The sequence below is a fragment of the Cricetulus griseus genome, unplaced genomic scaffold (genome assembly GCF_003668045.3).
Source record: "Cricetulus griseus strain 17A/GY unplaced genomic scaffold, alternate assembly CriGri-PICRH-1.0 unplaced_scaffold_82, whole genome shotgun sequence".
Taxonomy (NCBI): Eukaryota; Metazoa; Chordata; class Mammalia; order Rodentia; family Cricetidae; genus Cricetulus; species Cricetulus griseus.
Window position 1 is genome coordinate 85,291 of NW_023277424.1, and position 23,550 is coordinate 108,840.

General features: G+C 43.8%; 1 protein-coding gene across 1 annotated transcript; it reads right to left on the reverse strand.

Annotated features, from left to right (window-relative positions):
- Positions 1 to 10,957: 10,957 nt before the first annotated feature.
- On the reverse strand, positions 10,958 to 11,548 carry LOC113838676 (GTPase KRas-like). Its single transcript, XM_035453929.1, has one exon. The coding sequence runs from the start codon at positions 11,540 to 11,542 to the stop codon at positions 10,973 to 10,975; it is 570 nt and encodes a 189-aa protein (XP_035309820.1). The 5' UTR covers positions 11,543 to 11,548; the 3' UTR covers positions 10,958 to 10,972.
- Positions 11,549 to 23,550: the final 12,002 nt, after the last annotated feature.

Consider the following 23,550-nt stretch of genomic DNA (forward strand, 5'->3'; position numbering starts at 1 on the left):
TTCAGTGCCTGGTATATGAAAGGCTTGAATTTAATGAGCAGTTTTTACAGAGTTTACATACAGACTTAGGCTTTAGTTTCCAAATGAGTTGTTTGCCAAACCTAGTAACTGTGTTCATTATTCACAGGTTTAAAGAAGATCCCTATTGGAATCCATTTCAAACATTTTTTATTTTGTTTATTCACTGTTTGATTTTGTTTTCTCTTGTTAATTTTTTCTATTCTCTTCTGTTCTTATACATTGTGTACCTTTATTCCAACACTAGTGGGTTTCTCTACTGGAAAATTTTAAATAAACCTGTCACTATTGCTTCCTTTGATTAAAATGTGTCATTTTGTTCTTTGCTTGTTAAAATTTGGTATCAGTAAGATGTGGTCTTTTTTTTTCAGTGATCTCGTCAAATACAAAGATCAGTTGGTAAAGTGGGGACACGGAACCTGGCTTTCTAAAAGAGCAGATTGATCTAAAGTCAGGAGAAAGGAAACATAAGGCTGGAGAAGACTAAGGGAAAGCAATGAGGGAGGGCATCTACCATCGTGCAACTGTATAGGTTACAGGGTAGCTAATGGAGCTGGTCCCTCTCCCTGATGTGAGTTTCAAACATCAAACAGATCCTCCAGCTTGGCAGCAAACTCGTTACCCACTGAGCCTCTCAGCAGCCCAGAAGTGTGTGAGCTTTTTATTCAAGGGGCTTCCACAGTGTAGTTACTGATGGATGCCCTTACTCAAGTGGAAGCATAGTTTCCCAATCTGAAGGGTACCCATAGGGGAATGTAGCCAGGGCAGACCAAAAACTTAATGCACAGGAGAAAGTTACCTTTGTGCAGTTTTACTGGGATGAGATGATCCCCCTTTCCCACCAAGGGAATTTTTTGAAAAAAAAATTTGAAAAAGAAACAATTTGAGGTCTTATGTTTTCAAGCCACACAAATACCACTGTTTCACCTCACATTCTCTCCTGGACTCGGTGTACAACCCCAAAATTTAAGGGTCTACTGTCCCCACCAGTTGAAATCCAGTTTAAAAGAAAAGAATGTCTTCCTCCCCACCCAGTGAAACTACAAAATGTATCCCCATAAACAGTGACCCAAATTTCTGCTTGTTATTGTTGCCTCCAAGAAACATCAATGGCAAGTAGAGGAAGCTTAGGCCTGGATACCTTCACTGTTACAGATTCCTGTCCATCCTTGCTACTTGCTAGACCACTTGGCTTCTGTGGACCTCTCTGTGCTCATTTATTGAGTGGAGATGGCAGCATCAAACATTTGAGCTGGGATCATTCAGCTAAAGGTATAAATACCCTAGAAATGTGTCACAAATTTAGGAGCCACCTTTCTTGAACCCTCTGTAGTCTGTGTTTTCCATTAGCCGAGATTGTTCAGTGTGCCTGTGTCCAGGATCAGTAGGATAGTTTTTTGTTGTTGTTGTTTTCAATTACTAAAACTGGACTGGGAAGGAGCCCAGAAGGTAAAGGATAAGTGTGATTATCAGAATTTACACTCTACAGCCCATGTAAGTATGGGTGGGCATGGCAAACTGCCTGCAATTCCAGCCTTAGAAGGTAGACATATTTCCCCTGAGCATTTTGACTGTGGGGACTAGCCATACCCATGAGCTCTAGATTTGATTGAGAGACCCTGTCTCAAAGAATAAGGTAAAAGAACCATCAAAACTGATTCCTGACATCAACCTTGGGTCTCTGCATGCACAAGTGCTCACACACACACCCTTGAAAATGACAAATGGGAGTAAATAAAGTTACCATTACGAATGTCATATAACTGGAGAGTGTCTGAAACTAAAGAACTCAGGTCAAGTTCTCTCCGTTTTTGGTGGAAACCTGCCTTTGTTGTTCTTGAGTCCCTTTGTTGGGCAGTTAGTGAGTTTTGTATTAGTACCTTGAAGATGTACTAAATAAAACACAAAGATCATCCCATCCATTGAGACCTACTCGATGGAGACCCTGGGGTATGCAGTGTGGTGTGTAAAAAGGCCTTTTGTATTTAAGATCAGGTATATGGAATTCTATTAAAATCTTAATGAAAATACATTCTCATCTGCCATAGGAGACCAACGAACAAGTCTTTCAAGAATGTTTTGTTAAAGGAATTGGAAAAATCAAAGCAACTATTTGTCTAGAGAAGGAGAAAACACATGAAGGTCTAAAAAATGACAAAGATGACATGGACTGTTGTTTCAGACTTAAAGCTGACCCTACCACCTCTAGCATTTAACAGAACTGAAGCTCCAGCCCTGGACTCGTCAGCAGTTTCCCTATGTTTCTAGTACATGTTCCCTCGTCTGTAAAATGGAGACCATAAAGCTAACCTGACTGAGTCATTGAGAGATTAACTGAACAAAGCGCTTAGAGCTTCTCTGTAAATGATTAGCTCTGATTAAGATCCTGTCTTCAGGACTAAAGGAAGGACACAGGCAGGGTACAAATGCCTGGGTCTCTGCTGTAGGCACCAAGCCAGGGTCTTCCTCACATTGTTTCTCTTCCTCTCAACAACACAGGAGAGAATTTCTACTCTTCTGTAACTCTGGTATTCCTTTGCTGGAATAAATGATTAAGATGGCCAGTGTGTAAAGAGAAACTGTCTTTTCTTAGCTCGCAGTGTGGAGGTTGTGATTTGTGACTTGACAGGACACACCCGACTCCATGAGGGACAGAGGGCAGCATGTTATTACAGGAGCATGGGGCAGAAAAGAACTAACTGCCCACCTTGTGGCTGAGCTGCAAGGGGATATGGGATTCGTGTCTCCCACTATCCCCTTTGACAGCATGCCCCAATGGCATGCTATGCTGTCTGGAAATTTACTCTGCTAAACAAATTAGTCTGTCGCTGTTGATTCAGCCTCACTAGATTTCCCAGCACACTAGTGAGATATGGCTGGAAGGTAACAGTGACTACCTCAAGCTCACTCCGGAGCCTTGTGAGTGGCCTGCTTACTATCCGTATTTCCATAGGCAGTCTGCTTTTTCACAGACCCACTCTTAGGCTGTTCAGTGCCACTCACAGCATTCTAGAACTTATTTAGACAACACCTCTGAGTGCTTTTTATTCCTCCTATAAGCCCGTTCCAAAAGTCTGAGAACAACATTGTCAGAGTTTCATCGAAACTGCAGGGCTTCTCAGTGCAAATAGTCTACATTCGCTACTTTCCTATCGTCACGAACAAGAACCTGACAGGAAGCGCTTACAGTGGGAAGGATTGTATTGGCTCATGTTTTGAGGGAAAGTGTGGTGGTGGCAGAAGCAGCTTGGGCTGCAGTGATGGGAACTTGGCTGCATTTGTATAATCTTGACAAAGAGCAGGGCTGTAAATCTTAAGACCCCATCCCCAGAGACTGACTTCCTCCAGTTAGGTCCCCACCTCCTAACGATTCCACAGCTTCTGAAAACAGTGCCACTTGCTGAGGACAAGTCATTAGATATGTGAATCTGTGGGGAACAGTTTACATTTAAAGCCTAACCACTTTGTAAATGGTTGGCAGTGTTCTATGTATCCTAAATTAAATATGATATTTAAAACAGGGGTGCTTATTACGTTTGGTGTCCATTTCACACCAGATAATGTAACTACACTATAATACTTTGATTTTTTTCTTCCCCCACAATGCTGTGGGTACTCTTTCTAATTCCACTTACTTTGTCAATAATGCAAAATGCAAAATGATATTACAGGGCTGTGTTTGAGCTTTTAAAATCATAGTTTCATAGGCTATCACCTTCTAAAATAAACATGACTTGCTTTAAGATGGGCCAACCATGCTATTTAACTCTGAAAGGGTCTAGGCATTTTTTTTTCAAGACAGGGTTTCTCTGTGGCTTTGGAGGCTGTCCTGTAACTAGCTCTTGTAGACCAGGCTGGTCTCAAACTCACAGAGATCCACCTGCCTCTGCCTCCCAAGTGCTGGGATTAAAGGCGTTTGCCACCAACTCTGAAAGGGTCTAGGCATTTTTATTCCTGGCTTGCTCTGTATGAAGGGAAAATCCAAAGTTCTTGGAAGATTCTTGATTTTGGTCCCTCCTGTTTGTGTTTGGGAATAGAAGCATCCTGTATTTTAGACTGGTGCAGAAAGAGAGGAAACTGTGTGCTTCTGTTGCTGGTGAATGCGGCCTCTTTAGTGCCATGACTTGGTACACTTGCTGATGAACATGACTAACACATCCAGTTATCTTTGTTCATTTCATTTATTTATGTGTGCATGTGTTAGTGTATATATTCGTGAATGTGTGTGTGTAGGTAGAGGTTGACACTACATGTTTTTCTCTATCACTTCTTGACTATTTGATCAAAGGCAGGGTTTCTCACACAACCTGGAACTCATTGATTATTGATTTGACCCAACCACTAGGTCACTGAGTCCCAGAGATCATCCTTTATCGTCTCCTCAGAGCAGGGATTGCAGTCAAGCACTGTAGTACCTAACTTCTTATATGGGTGTCTGGGATTTGAACTCCTGTCCTCAAGCTGTGCAACAAGCACATTCCTAACTGAACCAGCCCCCCAGCCCTATTTTCTTGGCTTTTGAATAATACTGTAGGCTAACAGGAAGTTCTTCACAGGTTATGCACCTCTCTACAGTGAAGCTGTGGCCTGTTTTGAAAGCTGGAGATGGAGCAAACAGAGCGTTTGAGATTAAGATCTCTGCTTTGTAATTTAGGTTTCTGCCAAAGAAAGAATTCAGAGACAAAGTAAGGAATTGGGAGGAAGTTTTATCACAGAGTGAAAGCGCAATCAGAGATGCTAGGCAGCAGGGAAGAGCGTGAGAAGGGACAATTGCAGCCAGCGGCTTCCCGACACCATGGCTGACCTGGAACTCTCTATGTAGATCAGGCTGTCCAAGATCTGCCTCCCTCTGCCTCCCAAATGCTGGGATTAGAGTGTGTGACACCAAGCTCAGCATATGACCTACTTTTAAAGATTTATTTATCTGTGGGGCAGAGGGTTTGGTGTAATTATAGATGCCAGAAGGGGCCAGAGACATCAAGATACCCCTGGAGCTGGACAATGACATTTATGAGCCATCTGATCTGAGTTCTGGGACCTGAACTCCAGTTCTTGAAAGAGCAGTATGCATGCTCTTAAGCGCCGAGCCATCCTTCCAGCTCCAGCTGGCATAGTTTTACACATGGAAAGCTTGCTGGCTCCTTTTGTTATGTTTTTCATGCTAAATTATGATGTGGTGGTTCTGGGAATCTCCAGCTCCTCAGTATTCCAATCTTCGGCTCCTTCCTGGCAAAAAGAGGCCTGCAAGAGTGACTAAGACTCAGATCTTAAGATGGAGAGTGCATCCACATGTGTCCCATGCATCTTTGGGGTCTTCAAAGGGAAGAGAAGAAAACAGTGTCAGAATAGGACATGCGATAACAGAAGCAGAGATGAGAGAAAGAAGCAAGGTAGAAAGGAGCTAGGCTGTTGACTTTGAAACTGGAGGGTGGGGCAACAAGCCAAGAGATGCAAGAGACCCCCAGAATCTGAAATAAAGCAAAAGCCTGGGTAGTGGCTGAGATGAGAAGAAGGCTCTCTGCTTTGCTTCCCATGCCTCTGGGATGACTCCAGTCTTTGCCAGTCCTCTGCCCACAGCTGTGTTCCTCACCTCTAAGGTTATTGGTGCTGCTCCCTACCAGCTGCTGTGTGGACAGCATTTGTCATCCTGCTTATATATTCCAGAAACTGGTGAAGTCTTTATTGTTTTTAAATGATGGTTATTGCTGGGGGAAGTTGTTATTTTAAATTATGATATTAATGGGATCCTCACTTTCTATACAGATTATTTACGTCCCTTGGTCTACTGTCTTGTGGGAAAGCTCCCATGAACCTCAATGCTCCAGACACCAGGTGGTGATGTGTGTGTCAGGAAATCCACAAAGCCCAACGTGGCTGTGCCTTGAAGGACAGGGCATGCTGCCACAGGCAAAGTGTGAAGCCCTTATCATCAGATACAGAATTATTCTTAGTTCCGTTTAGGGCTGGGTGTGTCTCAGTAATGAGAACATGATCTCAGCAACTCTAAGGACCCTGCTTCAAACTCGGAAGCAAAGAGAGAAAGAGACACCCACACAGAGGGAATGTGGAGTCTCTATACAGCTATTTGGAAGCACCCCAGGGACAAGGGTGTACCTTGTGGGATGTTACCCACATTTCCAAAACGGCGAGAAAATGACATTAATGAAGCATGATTTTTTCAATTGTTCATAACAGTGATTATCATTCATTCAATGCTCAGTTAAATATCTGCTCCACACAGTTAAATGACTACTGCCTGGTGCTAAAGGCGCAGTGGTGAGTGAGAGTGAGTCAGATTTCAGGGCACCCCTCCTGCGATCACACAAACCTCTGGAAAATAGCATCGCTGGTCAGTGCTGTGCCGGAGCCTGGGGAGAGGGGTTGCTGGCCCGGACTAAAGGGGAGAAGAATGTCCCTGTGTGACTGGACTGAGGAAGAGCCTTATTGTGTATTTTATGTGTGTGCACATACCATTTTTGCACAGACAGGCCTGACAGGAGTATTAAGATTCTGTGGGGAGGGGCATTGTGTTTTATTTTGTTTGTTTGTTTTCTGTGAAATAAAGAACCTGGATGAATGAATGATCTGTTAGGTGCTTTCCATATTTAGAGCTACCTCTTGAAATATATGTGTTCATTAAAAGTCATATTTGCATTACATGTATGTGTCCATGTACACATACACACATGCACTTTCTGTTCTGAAATAGTTTTTTCAAAAGAAATTTACCATTATTTAATCATATGTCTGAGCATTTCCTTATATACACATGGGAAGAGAGAGGACAGTTAAGCATGTACATATAATATAAAAATATTTTCTCTTTTCACTTAAAATGACTTGACATGAGCAAACACATATTTAATTCTTTCTGGGAGTCATGTTGACTAAAGAAAGGCATTTTGATTAGTTTTTAGGCATGATGTATTCCCAGAGGACTCTTGCTCCTGGGTTTATTTTAAACCTGAAAATCTGTGACATGTTAGGATGACAGTGTTAACCTTTGCTGTGGAACCATCGTCTATGCCAGCAGATGGCTGAGTCTGTTTGTGCATGCTGCTCTCTGGCTGACCTTGGACACCACTAAGTCCGAGTGTTTGGCGAAAGCTGGAGATTTGGATGAATGACAAGATGCCTGGTCCACTTTCTGAGAGAATGGCTCTCACCTTTATTGTGGAGCAGCCTAAAATACAAACTTACAAAAACCCCAGGTGAAAGGCTTCACAACAGGATATTGATGTTAGTAGGGTGAGGTCAGATAAAGAGTTGGTCCCCATGGTTATGCTGTAAAACAACTCAGAGACCCTGTGGTGTGGGGTCCCAACATCTCCCCCTTCTTTATATATAACAAAACAGTTATCAAGGAAGAACTATAAGAATTCAACCATTCTATCTTAGTGTGTTACTATAACTATCTATCTTCAACTACATCAAAGACCATAGAAGGATAATATATAAACTCTAGAACTGACAGACACATCTTGTTCCCTAGACAGTCACCTAAAGGTTCTTGATAAAGCTGGGACATCCATTCTTAGCCTACAGACCACAATGGGTCTGGCACACTTCTCAGCAAAGCAGGAAATTCTAAACTCTCCAACTGTTGGCAGTTTGTCCGTCATCTTTTTTCTGTGTCCTGTAGAAAATCTGGCAGACTCTTCCATGAAGCCGGAACCTTTTATGACTGTCCATCTTGTTTCAGCAGTCACTTGCCTGTGGGTCCTGCATGTCCAGTGTATAAAGCAACAGTCAAACAATTCAGGAAAGAGCAGCTTTTGCCCAAATGGCTAGTTTGCCACATCAAAGGCAAACTTTATTTCTTCAATGCCCATCTTCCTCTCAGATGTAACTGCTATGCCAGGAGAATTTGTATCTCACTCTCAAGAAAAACCCTAAACCATTTAAATGCCATATATTCCATAGGTCTTTGAATGGTTTGAAGAGTATCTGTATATCTAGATAACCTAACTAATATCAACAAATGAAGATGCATTCCAATACAAAGTATCAACAAATAAGGATCCATTCCTATATCATTTCTATATCATAGTCCTCTTTTTTGCTTTAAAAAGTGATTGAGTGTGACCATTCCATTTCGAACTGACCAAATTTAAATGAAAACAAATATTAGGCTCATCTGGGCCACTGCTTCAGGTGACTCTGACCCATGAAGCCGTACCAGTATGGAAGGAATCCACAGCTCTTCATCCTCCATGGAATAAAAGCAGAAAATTTTCTCCCATGTAACCTGTACTTTAACAACTGTTGCTCCTTCCCTATCAATTAAATGATTTAAAGGCAACACAATAGCATTCTTTTGTTAACAGTCACACATTTACAATCACACTTCATACACACATGCGTGGCCACGGCATACATACAGAATGTTCATACATCTTTTGACAAAAACTCACAAAGGAGAGGAGATGTCAGGGGATGGCCATCCTTACCATAGCTTGGCATCTTTAGAGGATCTTCAGGACTGTCACAACTTTGTCCATTCCTGTATGGTCTTTTGTAGGGTTTGGGTCTATTCTTTATCTATTAGGACATATTCTCCTTTCTCATCTGGTGTGACAATGATGTGGATGGCTTGTGATGAGGTCTCGGGGAGAGCGCCTAGAAGTGCAGGGCTATGTAATTGTCATTGCCAGTACTCTTTTTTGGAGCTGGGTTGTTAGTGACACTGGGTACAGGAGATTAAGACATTGGGGTCTGCATAGAGACACAGTTCTCCTCACTGTCGCCAGAGTCTGTATGGGAGACCCAACAGCAGTACTTGGAAGACCTTGGGTTAAAGGTGTGGTTGAATGTGGACCAAGACATGGTGACAAATGACTTGAAAGGGAGCTCATTGATGACATTGTTGTTACTCAGGTCAAGGGGTACTGACTTTGCTTTTTGGACAAGCTTGAGGATCTCACTTCCTCGGCTGGTAAAGTGATGGGGCATTGTGCTCATGGGGATGTCAGGACCTGGGTTTATGGGCATATAATTGAAATCAGAGCTGGCACTATCTGATTGACACACGATAGTCTTTTCTAGTGATTTAGCAGACCAGCAGGCAGTTTCTTCACCTCGTTTTGGATACTTGTTGTCAATGATTGGAGGTCTTTGTCGAGGGCAGCCCCTGCAAGGTGTCTTGGGGTGCAGTGGGGGAGATAAGTCCACTGGGAGGTCTCCAAATTCCTTACACGGGGTGTTGCTGGGTGCCTTGAAGATGTACACATCCTCACTATCTGCCACAGACCCTGCTCAGAGCAGGGGCTGACTGGAATTCAGCTGGAGAAGAGCAGAGATTATGACTGACTAAAGAAAGGTTTCTCAGGGTGTCAATGCTCCCTTTAGTTCGACTGAAGCTGCAGATCTGACAGATGCTCTGGACCCACCTATTCCTGTCAGCATCTGTCTCAGCCACCAGGTAAAAGGTGTGCTCATTGATAATGATATCAAACTTAAACCTCTTTTGGAGCTCTTGTTTGTTGAAGGTCAGGGCTACATCTAACTGCGTACAGAAGTTTAGGTTGATGAACCCCAGGAGTTTCTTGCATTGTTCATTCTTACAGTATTCTAGAACATCTGGTCACCACACATCTCACCGCTCCGTAGGATGAACCAGCATTTCTTCCAAGCATAGTGCCCCAACTTTTTCTGAGGAACTGATTTCTCCAGCCAGCCTGTGCACACCACACAAGTTTCATCTGACTGGAGCCCACAGCGGGCTCCAGTGGACAAGGGCACAGGCTTCTGGGTCACCTGGCTGCTGGTGGGTAGTTCATGGAGGAGGGATTCCTCAGAGGCAGATTTCCCGGATTTCTTTAATAATTTTCTTAGCATTATTGCTTAATCCAAAGTTAAAATGAAATCTTACCAGTGCCTTGTCTCTTTAAACTTTCTCTGTGTGATTGACTGTGATCTCTATTCCAATCCAACTCTCTTAGGAGTTGAGGTACCTATTTTCCAGTACCTTTTGCAATCCACCATCACAACTCCTTACTTGCTTGCCAGCATTCTAAGGGTGATCTCTCAGGGTCCCCTTTCGTTCCTGTTATCAGTGGGACCTCAATTTGTGGCTGCTCTTGGCCACCACTAAGTCCAAGTGTTGGGCAATAGCCTTGAGATTTGGATGAACCACAAGATGCCTGGTTCTGTTTCTGAGAGAATGTTCCTCACTTATATTGTGAAGCAGCCTTGTATACAAACTTCCAAAATCCCACGTCAAGGTTTCACATCATGATCCTAGTGGGGCAAGGTTAGGAAAACAGGAGGTACCTGTGGTTATACTGGAAAACAACTCTTAGAGACCCTGTGGGGGCTGGGTCCCAACCCTCAACACTCTAACTACACTTATGAAGGTTGATAAACTCTAGGACATGCTAAAAGTCAATCAATGAAAGCCCAAAAATCTGTGATTCCAATCTTAGGTCTCAATGCAGCTGTAATTACTAATTAAATCCCTCCAAGTCTAGATGAAACAGAGCAGAGATGGATCAAAAGCTTCACTACTCCAGGTCACACAATGCTCACAGCTGGTAAGAGAATTAGTGTGGAATCAACTGCATGCACCAAACCCCAGGAAGACAGTCTCAGGTCTTTAGTCTCTTCCACAGGCATTGCTAGTTGAAGTCCAAAACCCAGGGAATACTGGCACTTAGAGAAAAGAGGTTTCCACTGTCATTTTAAAATAAGTATTTAAGATAAAAGGTGAAAGTTTACATGAACAGAAAAAAATAGGATTAGGTAATGCTAAAACAAATGCTAATAATTTAGTGTAATGTACAAAAATTACAACTTTTACTTGAGTATGCCTTAAGAAAAAAGTACAAATTGTATTTACATAATTATGCACTTTGACTTTGACTTCTTTTTCTTCTTTATACCATCTTTGCTCATCTTTTCTTTATGTTTTTGAATTTCTCGGACTAATGTATAGAAGGCATCATCAACGCCCAGATTACATTACAATGCATTTTTTAATCTTCACCCTGCCAGGAGTCTTTTCTTCTTTGCTGATTTTTTTCAATCTGTACTGTCGGATCTCTCTCACCAATGTATAAAAAGCATCCTCCACTCTCTGTCTTGTCTTTGCTGAAGTTTCAATAAACGGAATCCCATAACTTCCTGCTAAGTCCTGAGCCTGTTTTGTGTCTACTGTTCTAGAAGGCAAATCACATTTATTCCCTACTAGGACCATAGGCACATCTTCAGAGTCTTTTACTCTTTTAATTTGTTCTCTATAATGGTGAATAGCTTCAAATGATTTAGTATTATTCATGGCAAATACACAAAGAAAGCCCTCCCCAGTCCTCATGTACTGGTCGCTCATTGCACTGTACTCCTCTAGACCTGCTGTGTCGAGAATGTCCAAGTGACAGATTTCTCTATCAATTACTACTTGTTTCCTGTAGGAGTCCTCTATCGTAGGATCATATTCATCCACAAAGAGATTCTGAATTAGCTGTATCGTTAAGGCACTCTTGCCTACGCCATCAGCTCCAACTACCACAAGTTTATACTCACTCATTTTCAGCAGGCCTCTACCAGCCGCGTGCTACACCTCAGGTTTCTTGCTGGCTCTCTCCAGGTATGAAATGGCACGGGAGCCAGACTCTGGGCAAGCCGCCGCCTTCCTCCTCCCCCTTCACTGCCACCTCAGCTGTAGAATCACAACAGTAGTAATTTTTAAACTAGGTCTGTTCCAATTAATATCACCCAGAAACCTCTGAAAACCATTTAAAGTTTGAAGGGTGTCCAGCCGAAGACTAATATTTGAGGGTACACCCCATTTGCCACAACCAAGCATGTCTTAGGTTTGGCTCCCTCACTGACCTTTTTTTCCCTGCATAGCAGAAGCAATAACTTGTCCCATAATGTGGTGTCCATCTATATCTCTACAAATGTGAATGTAATCATTGAGGCTTTTGGCCTTGTGAGGAGGTAAAGACTCTTTACAATACTTGTTGGCATTTTTTAAAGCTAGATTTCTAATTATAGACATGATATTATTGGTATTCCTAAATATACGCCCTGCAAGCAGCTGCTGAGATCTGTGCATATACAGCTGGATCGTAAAGAATTTGCTGACCTAGGTCTGCATAGGCTCCCGTACCAGTAAGCATTTCTAAGTTCTTTTCAGGGAAACTGGCAGCCATGTTGCGCTGTACCATTTGGTTACATAGCTGTTGGAATTCACCTCTGCAAATCAAATAATCTTACCCTGACAGCACAACTGGACATAATTTTTGCCAATCACTGGGCGTGCAATTCAAGGCCACAAAGAATTAAAAAAATGGTCAGAGTAATAAAAGGTACATGAGGCCTGTAAGCCATAACTGCCTCTTTCAGCTGTTTAATATCCTTATAATTAAGAGGGGAATGCTCTCACAGATTCTGGCCTTGGGGAGCAACTATCTCTATGATTGAGAACATCACTGGGCGACTCTGCTTTTCAGGAAAGGCCAAAGGGAAACAGAGAACGCTAGAATTACGAGCAGAAGGATGAGACTCAAGGGAACATTTTTTTAGCTTATGTTATAATTTAACATACCTTTCCATTTCTTCCCTTTCCTTAGTCTAATCACCTGAATATGAGGCAGAGGGCCCAAAGGAAGTGTCATTAGAAGCTTGAAGTGACCTAACAGGTTCTGAGCCTCTGTGAAAGGCAGCCTGGGCTTCCTCAACCTGCTTTTTCAATTCCACAATATTACTAAGAAGTGCTTCTTTGACAAGAGGGCACAGAGAAAAAGTAACAGTTGGTATGGCATTTGGCCCATCTCTGTGTAATGCCCTTTGCAGGTCTATCCTCACCTGCTCCCCATCAACAATACTAAAGATTAAAAACCAAGGGCTGAACTCATGTATACTTTTTAAAACGTCTGTTGCTGTCTTATACTGAATACTGGTGCCCTGCTTATTGGACAATTGGACCAATTGGTTCTCCATCAGAGAATAAGAACTAGCCGCACCCATCTTCAATACACCCGTTCCTTACCTTAATGCTGGTAAGCCTTCCCAGGTGATCCTTCAGTGTCTGCCCTTCTTTCCCAAATCTTGGTGGGACCTCCAATTGTCATAATAGCCAGCTCTGCAACCTTCTCATGGGTTCGAGCAAGGGAATCTGATGATTAAATAAAGACAACACAGCCAGTCACTCTTGCAAGGAGAAGGGCGTTTATTTCAAATGGGAGTAGGCTTATATACTAACAGCAGCCCCAGTGTAATTTTACTCAGATCAAGGTTGATGCCACCAATCACCCCCTCAATGGGCAGATAATTTGCATTATTGCATAAAAGCCTAGGAAGAAGCCGGTAACTAGGAAGCAAACACCTAGTCACTAGACAGACAGTGGACCCTAAGGGCACTGTGGGTCACCCTTAGTTACAAGAAGAACAGCAGACCCTAAAGAGTTTCCGAACAGGAATTCTCTGTGTAGCCCTAGCTGTCCTGGATCTAACTGTAGACCAGGCTGGACTCAAACTTGAGGAGGTCCACCTGACTCTCCTCCCAAGTAAAGGGTTTAAAGTCGTGTGCCAACACCGCCCAGTTAAAATGTTACGTATTTTCTGTTTCATGAACATTGGTGTTTTGCTTGAATATATGTCTGTGTGAGGGGGCTGGGTCCCTTGAAATTGGAGTTGCAGATGTTTGTGCATATTTATTCTGTCTAGAGGGACTGGAGCAATGGCTCAGAGGTTAAGAGCACTGGCTGTTCTTCAGGTTTCCTGAGTTCAATTCCCAGCAACCACATGGTGGCTCACAATCATCTGTAATGTGTTCCAGTGCCCTCTCCTAGTATGCAGGGCACACACATATGCAGGGAGAATGCTATACACAGAATAAATAAACAAATCTTTAAAAAAAATCCCATCTACCTTGTGCCTCTGGGCTTTTACCTTTCTCTATTCTCTATCTCTTTCTTTCCTTCTTACTCTGTTGGTGGCTGTTTGGCTGCCCCCTGGTGTTTTCTTTTCTCCTTTCCTCCTCCTTCCCTTTTCCTCTCTCTCTTCTTCTATTTATTCTCTCTGCCCACCAGCCCTGTCTATCCCTCTCTCCTGCCTAGCTATTGACAGTTCAGCTCTTTATTAGACAAGTCAGGTGTGTTGGGCTGGAAAAGTAACACAGCTTCACAGAGTTAAACAAATGCAACGTAAAAGAATGTAACACATCTTCAACTAATATCCCATAACAGCTGTGAGCTGCCATGTGAGTATTGGGAATTGAATCCTGGGTCCTCTGCAAGAGTTGCTCATGCACTAAATAGCTGAACCATCTCTCCTACCCAATAAAATAATAATTTTAAAAATTAGAAAAGAAGGGCTAGAGAGAGGGCTCAGAGGTTAAGAGTACTGGCTTCTCTTCCAGAGGACCTGAGTTCGATTCCAAGCAACCACATGATGGCTCTGTAATGAGATCTGGTCCCCTCTTGTAGCATGCAGGCATACTCGGAGGCAGAATGTTGTATACATAATAAATAATAAAATCTTTAAAAAAAATAGAAAACAGGCTGGGCATTGTTTTTGCACGCCTTTAATCCCAGAACTCAGGAGGCAGAGGTTGGCTGATCTCTGCGAGCTTGAGGCCAGCCTGGTCTACCAAGCAAGTACCAAGGACAGCCTCCAAAGCCACAGAGACATCCTGTCTCGAAGAGAGAGAGAGGGAGAGGGAGAGGGAGAGGGAGAGGGAGAGGGAGAGGGAGAGAGAGAGAGAGACTGATTTGATTACAGGGGCCAACAAGGTGGTGTCCCAGCAGATAAAGGCACTGGCTATCAAGGCTGGCCTTGAACTCAGAGCAATCCCCCTGCCTCTGCCTCTTGAGGGGTGGGGTTAAATGTGTGCCCCACCACAGCCCCAACCCTTTCTTCTTTTTTTAAATTACAAAATTTGACAGATGTGGCTTTCTGCTTGCATGTATGCTTTTGACCAAGCTCTTGCCTGGTACTCACAGAGTCCAGAAGACAAGTTTAGATTGCTTAGGACTGGAGTTTCAGCCAATTGTGAGCTGCCTGGCCCTTGCCTTCTGTCTTAGCTTCCTCTCTGCCTTCTCGCCTTGCCTCTCTCAAAGGTGGGCAAGGCCATACCCCTGCACCCACCATACCAATTTGGCATGGAAGCCCAGCCCTGGTGACCTAACCAAAAGGCATGGGACACAATCACCTTGACCATAACCTAGTCCCTCTAGGTTGGGCATTTGCCTGCTGGACTTAGATGCATGTGCAGATGGATTGTCCATGTGCTCCAAGTCAACACCTGTCCCCGAGAACTGGATCTGAGCTTCAACGACTTGGGAGACAGGGGACTGTGGCGGCAGGGGGAAGGCCTGAGGCACCCGGCCTGCAGACTTCAGGAGCTGTGGTGAGTGTTTGCTTAGGAGGAGGGTGACAGGAGTAGAGTGGGGATGCTAATGGAGTCATGAACCACTACACACTGGCTGCTTATGTAGAAATTTTAAGACCAGCCTCAGCTTTATAGCTACTATCAAGCCAGCATGGGATATGGGAGACGCTACTTCAAAAAAACAAAACAGAAGACAATGATGGTTATTTTCATTCTAAAGGCAGGAAACACATAAACATAACTGAGCCAGGGAATGATGGCTGGAGCCTTTAATCCCAGCACTCGAGAGGCAGATGGAGGAGGATCTCTGGGAGTTCCATGCCAGCCTGGTCTACACCGCAAGCTTCAGGACAGGTACCAAATGTAGCAAAGAGAAACCATTTCTCAAAAAAAAAACAAAAAAACACAAAAAAAAGAAAATGTGGTATCTCAAGTTCCTGCTCCTGCCACCATGCTAAACATTTGCTTCCATAACTCCCCACATAAGTGGAGATAGAAAAGAATCTCCCATCCTACAAAAAGCAAACCCCATTAGACATACATACACACACACACACACACACACACACACACACACACACACACACGTGACAACCTTGGGGGTGTTTAGAAACTGCTTGGGGAATAAACATTTATTTATTTGGGCATTTTCTTTTTATCTATGGGTATGTGCATCTGGGCTTGCAGTGTGCACAGAGGAGAAGATGACATCAGATGCACGGGAGTATCAGTTGCAGGATGTAGTGAAACAACTAAACCAAACTTGGCTCCTCTAGAAGAGCAGTCTTAACCACTGAGCTATATCACCAACTCTTGCTATTGGGATATTAGGTTTCTGTTATCTATTACTATACTGGCTGTACTCTCAGACTCACCCTGATTCACAACAGTGCTGCTCAGTTTAACTTTACTTCCTTACTTTTGCTTTTTCACCCTCAAGGAATGGTTTCTCTGTGGCTTTGGAGGCTGTCCAGGAACTAGCTCTTGTAGACCAGGCTGGTCTCCAACTCACAGCGATCTTCCTGCCTCTGCCTCTGCCTCCTGAGTGCTGGGATTAAAAAGGCGTGGGCCACCATTGCTTGGATTTTGCTTTATTTTTATAAATATTTATTTATTATGTACACAGTATTCTGCACACCAGAAGAGGGCACCAAATCTTTTTATAGATGGTTGTGAGGTACTCTGTGGTGGTTGGGAATTGAACTCAGGACCTCTGGAAGAGCAGCCAGTGCTCCAACCTCTGAGCCCTCTCTTGTTCTTTTAAATGAACCCAGTCTCAGCTGGCATCTGGGAGTTCTGAGTCTGTTATTTACCCACTGGACATTCCTTCTACACCATGCTTCTGCCTCTGAAAATGAGAATACAACTGGGAGTTTCCTGTGGTTTTCATTTACTAATATCTAAAGACACTCAAGATTGGTGCCCAGAGTGTTTGGGAACATGTTTGATCCCAGCACATGGAAAGCACAGGCAGGCAGATCTCTAAAAACTCCATGACAGCCAAGGCTGTTGCCAACACCACCCGGCCCAAGGCACCTACACTTGACCAATCCTGAAAAGCCAAGGCACATACCACCCTTCTTTCCGCTGTTTCCTTTAAAAAGCCTTAAGAACTGAGGCATGCATTTATATCAGTGAGTCAGCTCTTTGGTGGCCTCTTTTTGAGATCTCACGAACTTGGCATAACAATTACATGCCAGCCAAGGCAGCAGAGCAACCCTGTCTCCAACAAGCAAACTGAACATTGGGAGTAAGGAGGCTGGAGAGGTGGCTCTGTGGTTAGGGCACTTGTTACTCTGGCAGAGGTCCCAGTTACCAGATCCCTTTCTTTGGCTCACAACCTGTTTCAGGGGCTCCAACTCCAGCTCCAGGAGATCGAATCACCCCTGGTGACCTCCATTGGAACTGCAATATGCATTCAGTCATGCATGTGTGCAAAATACTCATCTTAAAACAAACTAAAGGGCTGGAGAGCTGGCTTAGCAGGTTAAAGCATCTACTGCCAAGCTTGATGACAGGCTTCACCATCTGAACCCTGGTAGGTGGAAAGGAAAACATCAACAGGTTGATCTTGGGTCTCCAAAGAACACCATGGTGAACAGTATTAAGAGCTAAAGCACACACACAAACAAAACCCCTAGCTGGATCCCAGCTTCACAGGAGGCTTAAGTAAGAGAATCCCAGGTTCAAGGACCTACCTGAAAATGTGAGCTAGGAGGATGGTTTGGCAGTAGAGTGTCTGTTTTCCTAGCATCCCCAGAGCTGTAAATACCAACATTGCAAATTAATGTTTAAGTTTTTGCATTTACCTGTGTTTCTGGATTGCATAGTTGTGACGATCAATCCATGTTAGGCTTCAGTGGGATCCAGCCAACTTGCCAGGTTCATACCTGAGGGGGAGAATAGATTGAGAAATGGCAGGCAAAGACCCTTAACAAAAAGAGACCCAGGATAGTCAAGTGGTCAATCCAGTGCGTGAATACTAGACTTCCCAAGTTTATTCTTCAGCATTCTTAAGTACACCAACCAAAAGGGGAACATGGCAAAAGACTTCTTTATCATTTATAAGGAACAAACACACTACCTTAATCCACCAAACATTTGATAGCTGAGAATCTACTTCTCCTCATGGGCCATGAGGGTCAAGAGTAACCACACCTAAGACAAAGTCTGTGGTTATTTAGGTGAGACATTCAAGACTAAGACTAAGATAAAACATCCTATAGTAGCCATGCCTTAGACTTTATGACTTTAACCTTGAAAGACTAAAGATAGTCTTTTGAACTCTCTAACCTTGCGTCAAGATGAAGCATAGCCATCTTTGGGTTCTGACAGACAGTACTTCTACAAGTCTGAGGCCACCTTGAAATCACTGCTCTCCTGGTACCAAACATGGCAGAAATAGCCTTTCTCCTTGTTTATCACCATTGCCCTAACCCTTGAGATTTGTATTGTTGTGACTAGAATGATGACTCAGTAGTTAAAAAACTAACAGCAGACTGGGCATTGATGGTGCAAACCTGTAATCCCAGCACTTGGGAGGCAGAGGCAGACAGATCTCTGGCAGTTCAATGCAAGCCTGGTCTACAGATTGAGTTCCAGGACAGCCTACGTTTCAGAGACAAACTGTGTTGAAAAAAGTGTGTGTGTGTGTGTGTGTGTGTGTGTGTGTGTGTGTGTGTGTGTATGTATGTATGTATGTATGTATGTATGTATGTATGTATCCACATGCATTCAGCTGATATTGGCCAGAAAAGGACAGCAGATCCCTTGGATCTGTAGTTAAAAATCGTTGTATGTGGAACTGAACTCTGGCCCTGTGCAAGAGCAGGAAGCACTGCATACAGAACTAATGAAAACAAATTTTGAAAAACAGGCTATGTGGCTGGAGAGATGGTTCAGAGGTTAAGAGCAATGACAGCTCTTCAAGGGGTCCTGAGTTCAATTCGCAGCAACTACATGGTGGATCACAGCCATCTACAATTCAATCTGGTGCCCTCTTCTGGCAGGTAGGCAGAACACTGTATAAGTAATAAATAAATCTTGAAAAAGAAGAGAGACAGAGAGAGAGAGAGAGAGAGAGAGAGAGAGAGAAAGGAAGAAAGAAAAACAGACTAAAAGGCAGGGTACCATGATGCTGTCTTTGAAGTCACCATAGTGATAGTCCCATGTTTGTAAAGCTGTTTGAAATTCACCTCAACAAAATGACCCACAGTAGGTTGGCAGCACTTCGACTTACAAAACCGTACTTTGATACTGGGAGGTGAGCAGGGCTGTGGCATCAGAATGGAGGCCAGCAGGACTTTTATTCCCTGGGACAGCTGTGATCCAGCACTTGAGAAACATTACTTTGTGTGTGACTTTTGCTTTTCTCTGTGTAACAGTCAAGGCTTCCCTGGAACTCCACAAAAATCTGAATACTGGACATTTCAGTCAGTCACTGTAACAAAACTCCCACCTACTGTCCAATGTGTGAAACTACAGATTAAAATAAGGGCAGAGGACACTTAGTTAGATGAGATGGGGATATTATATTAGAGACAAGGTGTTTCTGTAGCCTTGGCTGACCTGCAACTTGTTCTTTAGACAAGGCTGTCCTCTACCTCTTAATTCTGCTTGCTCTGTTTCACTAGACTCACAAATATTTGCACATTTTCCAGAGGCAATTCAAGCAGTAACCTAGAATCCTTACAGATATATGAAAGGGTGCCAATATTTCTCTGCCCAGTCAATTCCTTAGAAATTTGCCTGTTTACCTGAGGGTTGGTGGCACACGCCTTTAATACTAGCACACAGGAGGCAGAGGCAGGCAGATCTCTGTGAGATAGAGACCAACCTGGTCTACAAGAGCTAGTTCCAGGACAGACTCCAAAGACACAGAGAAACCATGTCGGGAAAAACCAAAAAAAGAAAAAAAGAAAGAAAGAAAGAAAGAAAGAAAGAAAGAAAAAGAAAAAAAAAGTTGATTGTTTTCCTAATTCACAACTCAACATTGTAATCACACTGGGAAACTGTACACTAGAACCCAGAGAAGCACAAAAGATCCCAAGTGGGCTGGGGCTGTAAACCAAGGTTCTAGAGGCAGTATACCTAGATAGATGCAGGACTGTTTGTATCTATTATCCACACAGATGAGGCCTCAACACATGGAGAGGTCAGGACATTTGGACCAGCTGGAAGACTGGCTGCCTAGCTAGCATGCATGAAACCCCAGATTCTATTCTCTCCTAAGGAGCTATATAGATTGCATGACAATGGTTAACATCTGGGCTGAACAAATGTTTACATCGGCTTGTGCCTTCATGAACCAAAGACAGGTCATTCAAGAGCAGGCAGAGCTACAGTGTGGCCCAGGAAAATGAAGCAATTGGAGAAGAGTGACAATTTGAGAGAAATTGGTTTGAACTCCAGGACCTACAGGAACACACACAGACACAGACACAGACACAGACACACACAGACACACAGACACACAGACACACAGACCCACAGACACACAGACACACACACACACACACACACACATATCCCTGCCAGCTCCAGGCATGTTAAGGAGCCTGCCACCAAGCATGAAGGCCAGACATACATCACAGGAACCAACATGGTTGCAGTGACCTGACAGGGGAGTAAGCACAGGCCCAATGGTGAGCATGCACAAAAGTAAAAAGTGCCCAGTATTGTGGCTGTTACAGTTAGCACACTAGAGGCAGTCAGGACAACCTGGACAATTTACTAGGATTCTACCACCTTCCTCCCCCTCAAAAAACCCAAAAAAAATTAACAAAAACCCCACAAAACCACTGGGAAGTAGCATATGCCCTATTCCTAGAAGAAGCAAGATCTGTCCTTCTGGCAGGCAGAAATTCCAGCATAAACAGCCTATTTTAAAAAGTGACTCATAGGGTGCTCAGTGGAGGTGAAAGCCTTCAATCCCAGCACTTGTGAGCAGAAGCCTGACTCCAAAGTTAGAGAAACCATGTCTTGAAACAACAAAACAAAAAACAATCAAAACACTGAGGTGTTTTGATCACACTGAACCTGTTCAAACAGCATGTTAAAGGTTGTTTGCAACTTAGCTCAAGGAGTTTCTGAGTTCCTGTTAGGGCCTTGATTCATTTCCCTCTGTCTTTAATCCCAGCACTAGGGTGACAGAGGCAGGCAGATCTCTGTGAGTTCGAGACCAGCCTGGTTCAGAAGAGCTAGTTCAAAGACAGTCTCAAAAGACAGAGAAAAGCCCTCAATCGAACCCCCCAAAAACAACAAAAAAAACCCTGAAACATATGCCCTAAACTAGAGTTCTTACAACCAAGGCAAACCTTGAACCTACTGAAACCATCTCAAAAGGTCCCAAGAGAAAAATCTGCTTTTAAAATGTAACCGTTGTAGCTTAGGTCTCACCACCACCGGGCTGTTTTAGGTCCAAGGAAAATACATGAACAATGTTCCCATCACACCTAACTTGCCCAGCATTTTTAGAGGAGTGCAGCACTCCTCACACTCCCAAGCCTGAGCTCAGCGCCTGTGCACAAATGCTTCCAATGGGCTCAACTAGGATGCTTGTCCCTCACAGGGAGGCCCAAAGTGAAAGCACTTTCGGTTCTGCCTCCGAGAGGGCAACCGCTTTGAGGACCACAATGTGGGTTGTCCCCTAGAGTATGGAAGCGCCTCGACCCCCCAAGACCTCTCCAATACCACTTCAGTTCCCGGCTACTGTGCAAGCGATGTCCTGAGTCCTTCCTTCCCACTCAACATTTTCCCCTCTGTGCGGTGGAGTCCAAGATCCCAGGACACTGCAGTTAACCCAGAAACATGCTACCAAGGGACCTATTGTAGCTCAAGTCCCAAGAGTGCCCCACACTATTCAAATGCTACATGAGTCACTAAGAACTGAGGAAACCACCGTTTTGTCAACCAACAGCGCTCAAAACCTGGTGGCACTTTATTCAAGAACAAAAATTGTCCCCATAGTTTGAGTACCACAGGCTGACATGGTCCAGAGAGATGCACAAACCGGAAAAAATTTACCTGCCAGAAAACTGAAAACATTGGAAAATTCCGGGTGTTTGTGGCACACGCCTTTAATCCCAGCACTTGGGAGGCAGAGGCATGCAGATCTCTGTGAGTTCGAGGCCAGTCTGGTCTCCAGAGCGAGTGCCAGCATAGGCTCCATAGCTACACAGAGAAAACCTGTATTGAAAAGCCAAAAACCAAACCAAACCAAAACAAATAAACAAACAAAAAACTTTGGAACAGTTCAATAAAATGTGCCAAGGGCCTAAATGATAAGTAAATTCAGGGTGGTTAGTATCCGGTCCCAAAATTGACACAAGTCCATTGATAATTTGGCTTCTCCCACACAAGCAATACAATTGCCTGGGACCCTCTGAAACTCCTGAAAGCATCATTCATAACCTCCACAAATACTCCTAAAACTCCTACATTGCTAAAACTATATGCAATCTGCCTGCAGGCCTTGCCGCCTGTGAGCTGGGACTAAACTCAACTGACTTGGGGCCAGAAGGCCGAACCCTCAGCTATGCTCATTTAAAATTCTAGTTAATAAAAGTTCCAAAGCAAGCTGGTCAGTGCTGGCTCAAGCCCATAATCCTAGTTAGGCAGCAGGACCTACGCATTCAAGGCCAGCATAGTCTGCAGAGCGCGTCCCAGGACATGCTCCAAACAACATAGAATACCAAACGTTCTGAAAGCAGGCATTGGTGGTATTGAGGAATACCACCTCAGATGTGTGTTACTCAGCCAGACCCAGGTTGTAAGCTGGCTAAATTAAACCTATCTCATCCAACATCCATATTTAGCCTATACCTGCCTCTCAAAGCTAAGGTCCTCAGTTTCAAATATCAGAAAAGAAAAAAATTACCTTTCATACTGAGAGAAAGCCGAACTCGAAATTGGAGCAGAATATCCTCACAAGCACCAACAAGATCCGATAGAAGTCTCTGGGAACAGAGAGGCTCTAGTATTTACATAGTCTGAGGATTCATTGGCCCCCCTGGAGGGGAGGCTCTGGAATCCCTCCCTCCACCTGGGGCCATCCTTACCCATTCCACCCTGTGTCCTCGGTTCTGATGCCCCCTGACCTGAATGACTTTCAGTTTCCAAGCTCTGCTCCCCCAACGTCCCGTGGCTGCTCCACCACCCCAAGAGGAGGAAGTGGATTTGTTTGTTTGAATCTATGTTTTTAAATGGCTAGGGTTTGGGTAGCAGACCTTTTTTGTAGCAATTTTTGAGACTGACACTGGGGATGCGGGAAGGATCACTGTTAGTTCAAGACCCTGGGGTCACAATAGTGAATTCCAGACCACCCAGGGTACATAGTGAGATTCAGCCTTTGGGTTTTGGTTTTGGGTCCTTCAAGGGTTTCTTGGTAGTGTTGGAACCTGTCCTAGCAGGCAACTCCCTGAGATCCATCTTGTCTGCCTCCTGGGTGCTGGGATGAAAAGGAATTTGCCACCACTGCCCAGCTCCAGATCATTCTTGAAAATATTAATGAAAGGAGTAAAGGAAGTAATCTCTACCTGGGAAGCTCAGTGTTTTGTTGTGTTTCCATATTTTCTGACTGAGTTGAAGTCCTTTCTCCACCTCCTTTGTCTTTCTTTCTCATGTGTCTACAGCTAGACCTGCATTGCCAAAATGGATTGGGGGTCAAACAATAACTAGCTGAGTTGGTTTTCTCTACC

What these genes read in the sequence shown, in the direction of transcription:
- LOC113838676 (XM_035453929.1), bottom strand. Translation starts at nt 11,542, where the DNA reads ATGAGTGAGTATAAACTTGTGGTAGTTGGAGCTGATGGCGTAGGCAAG.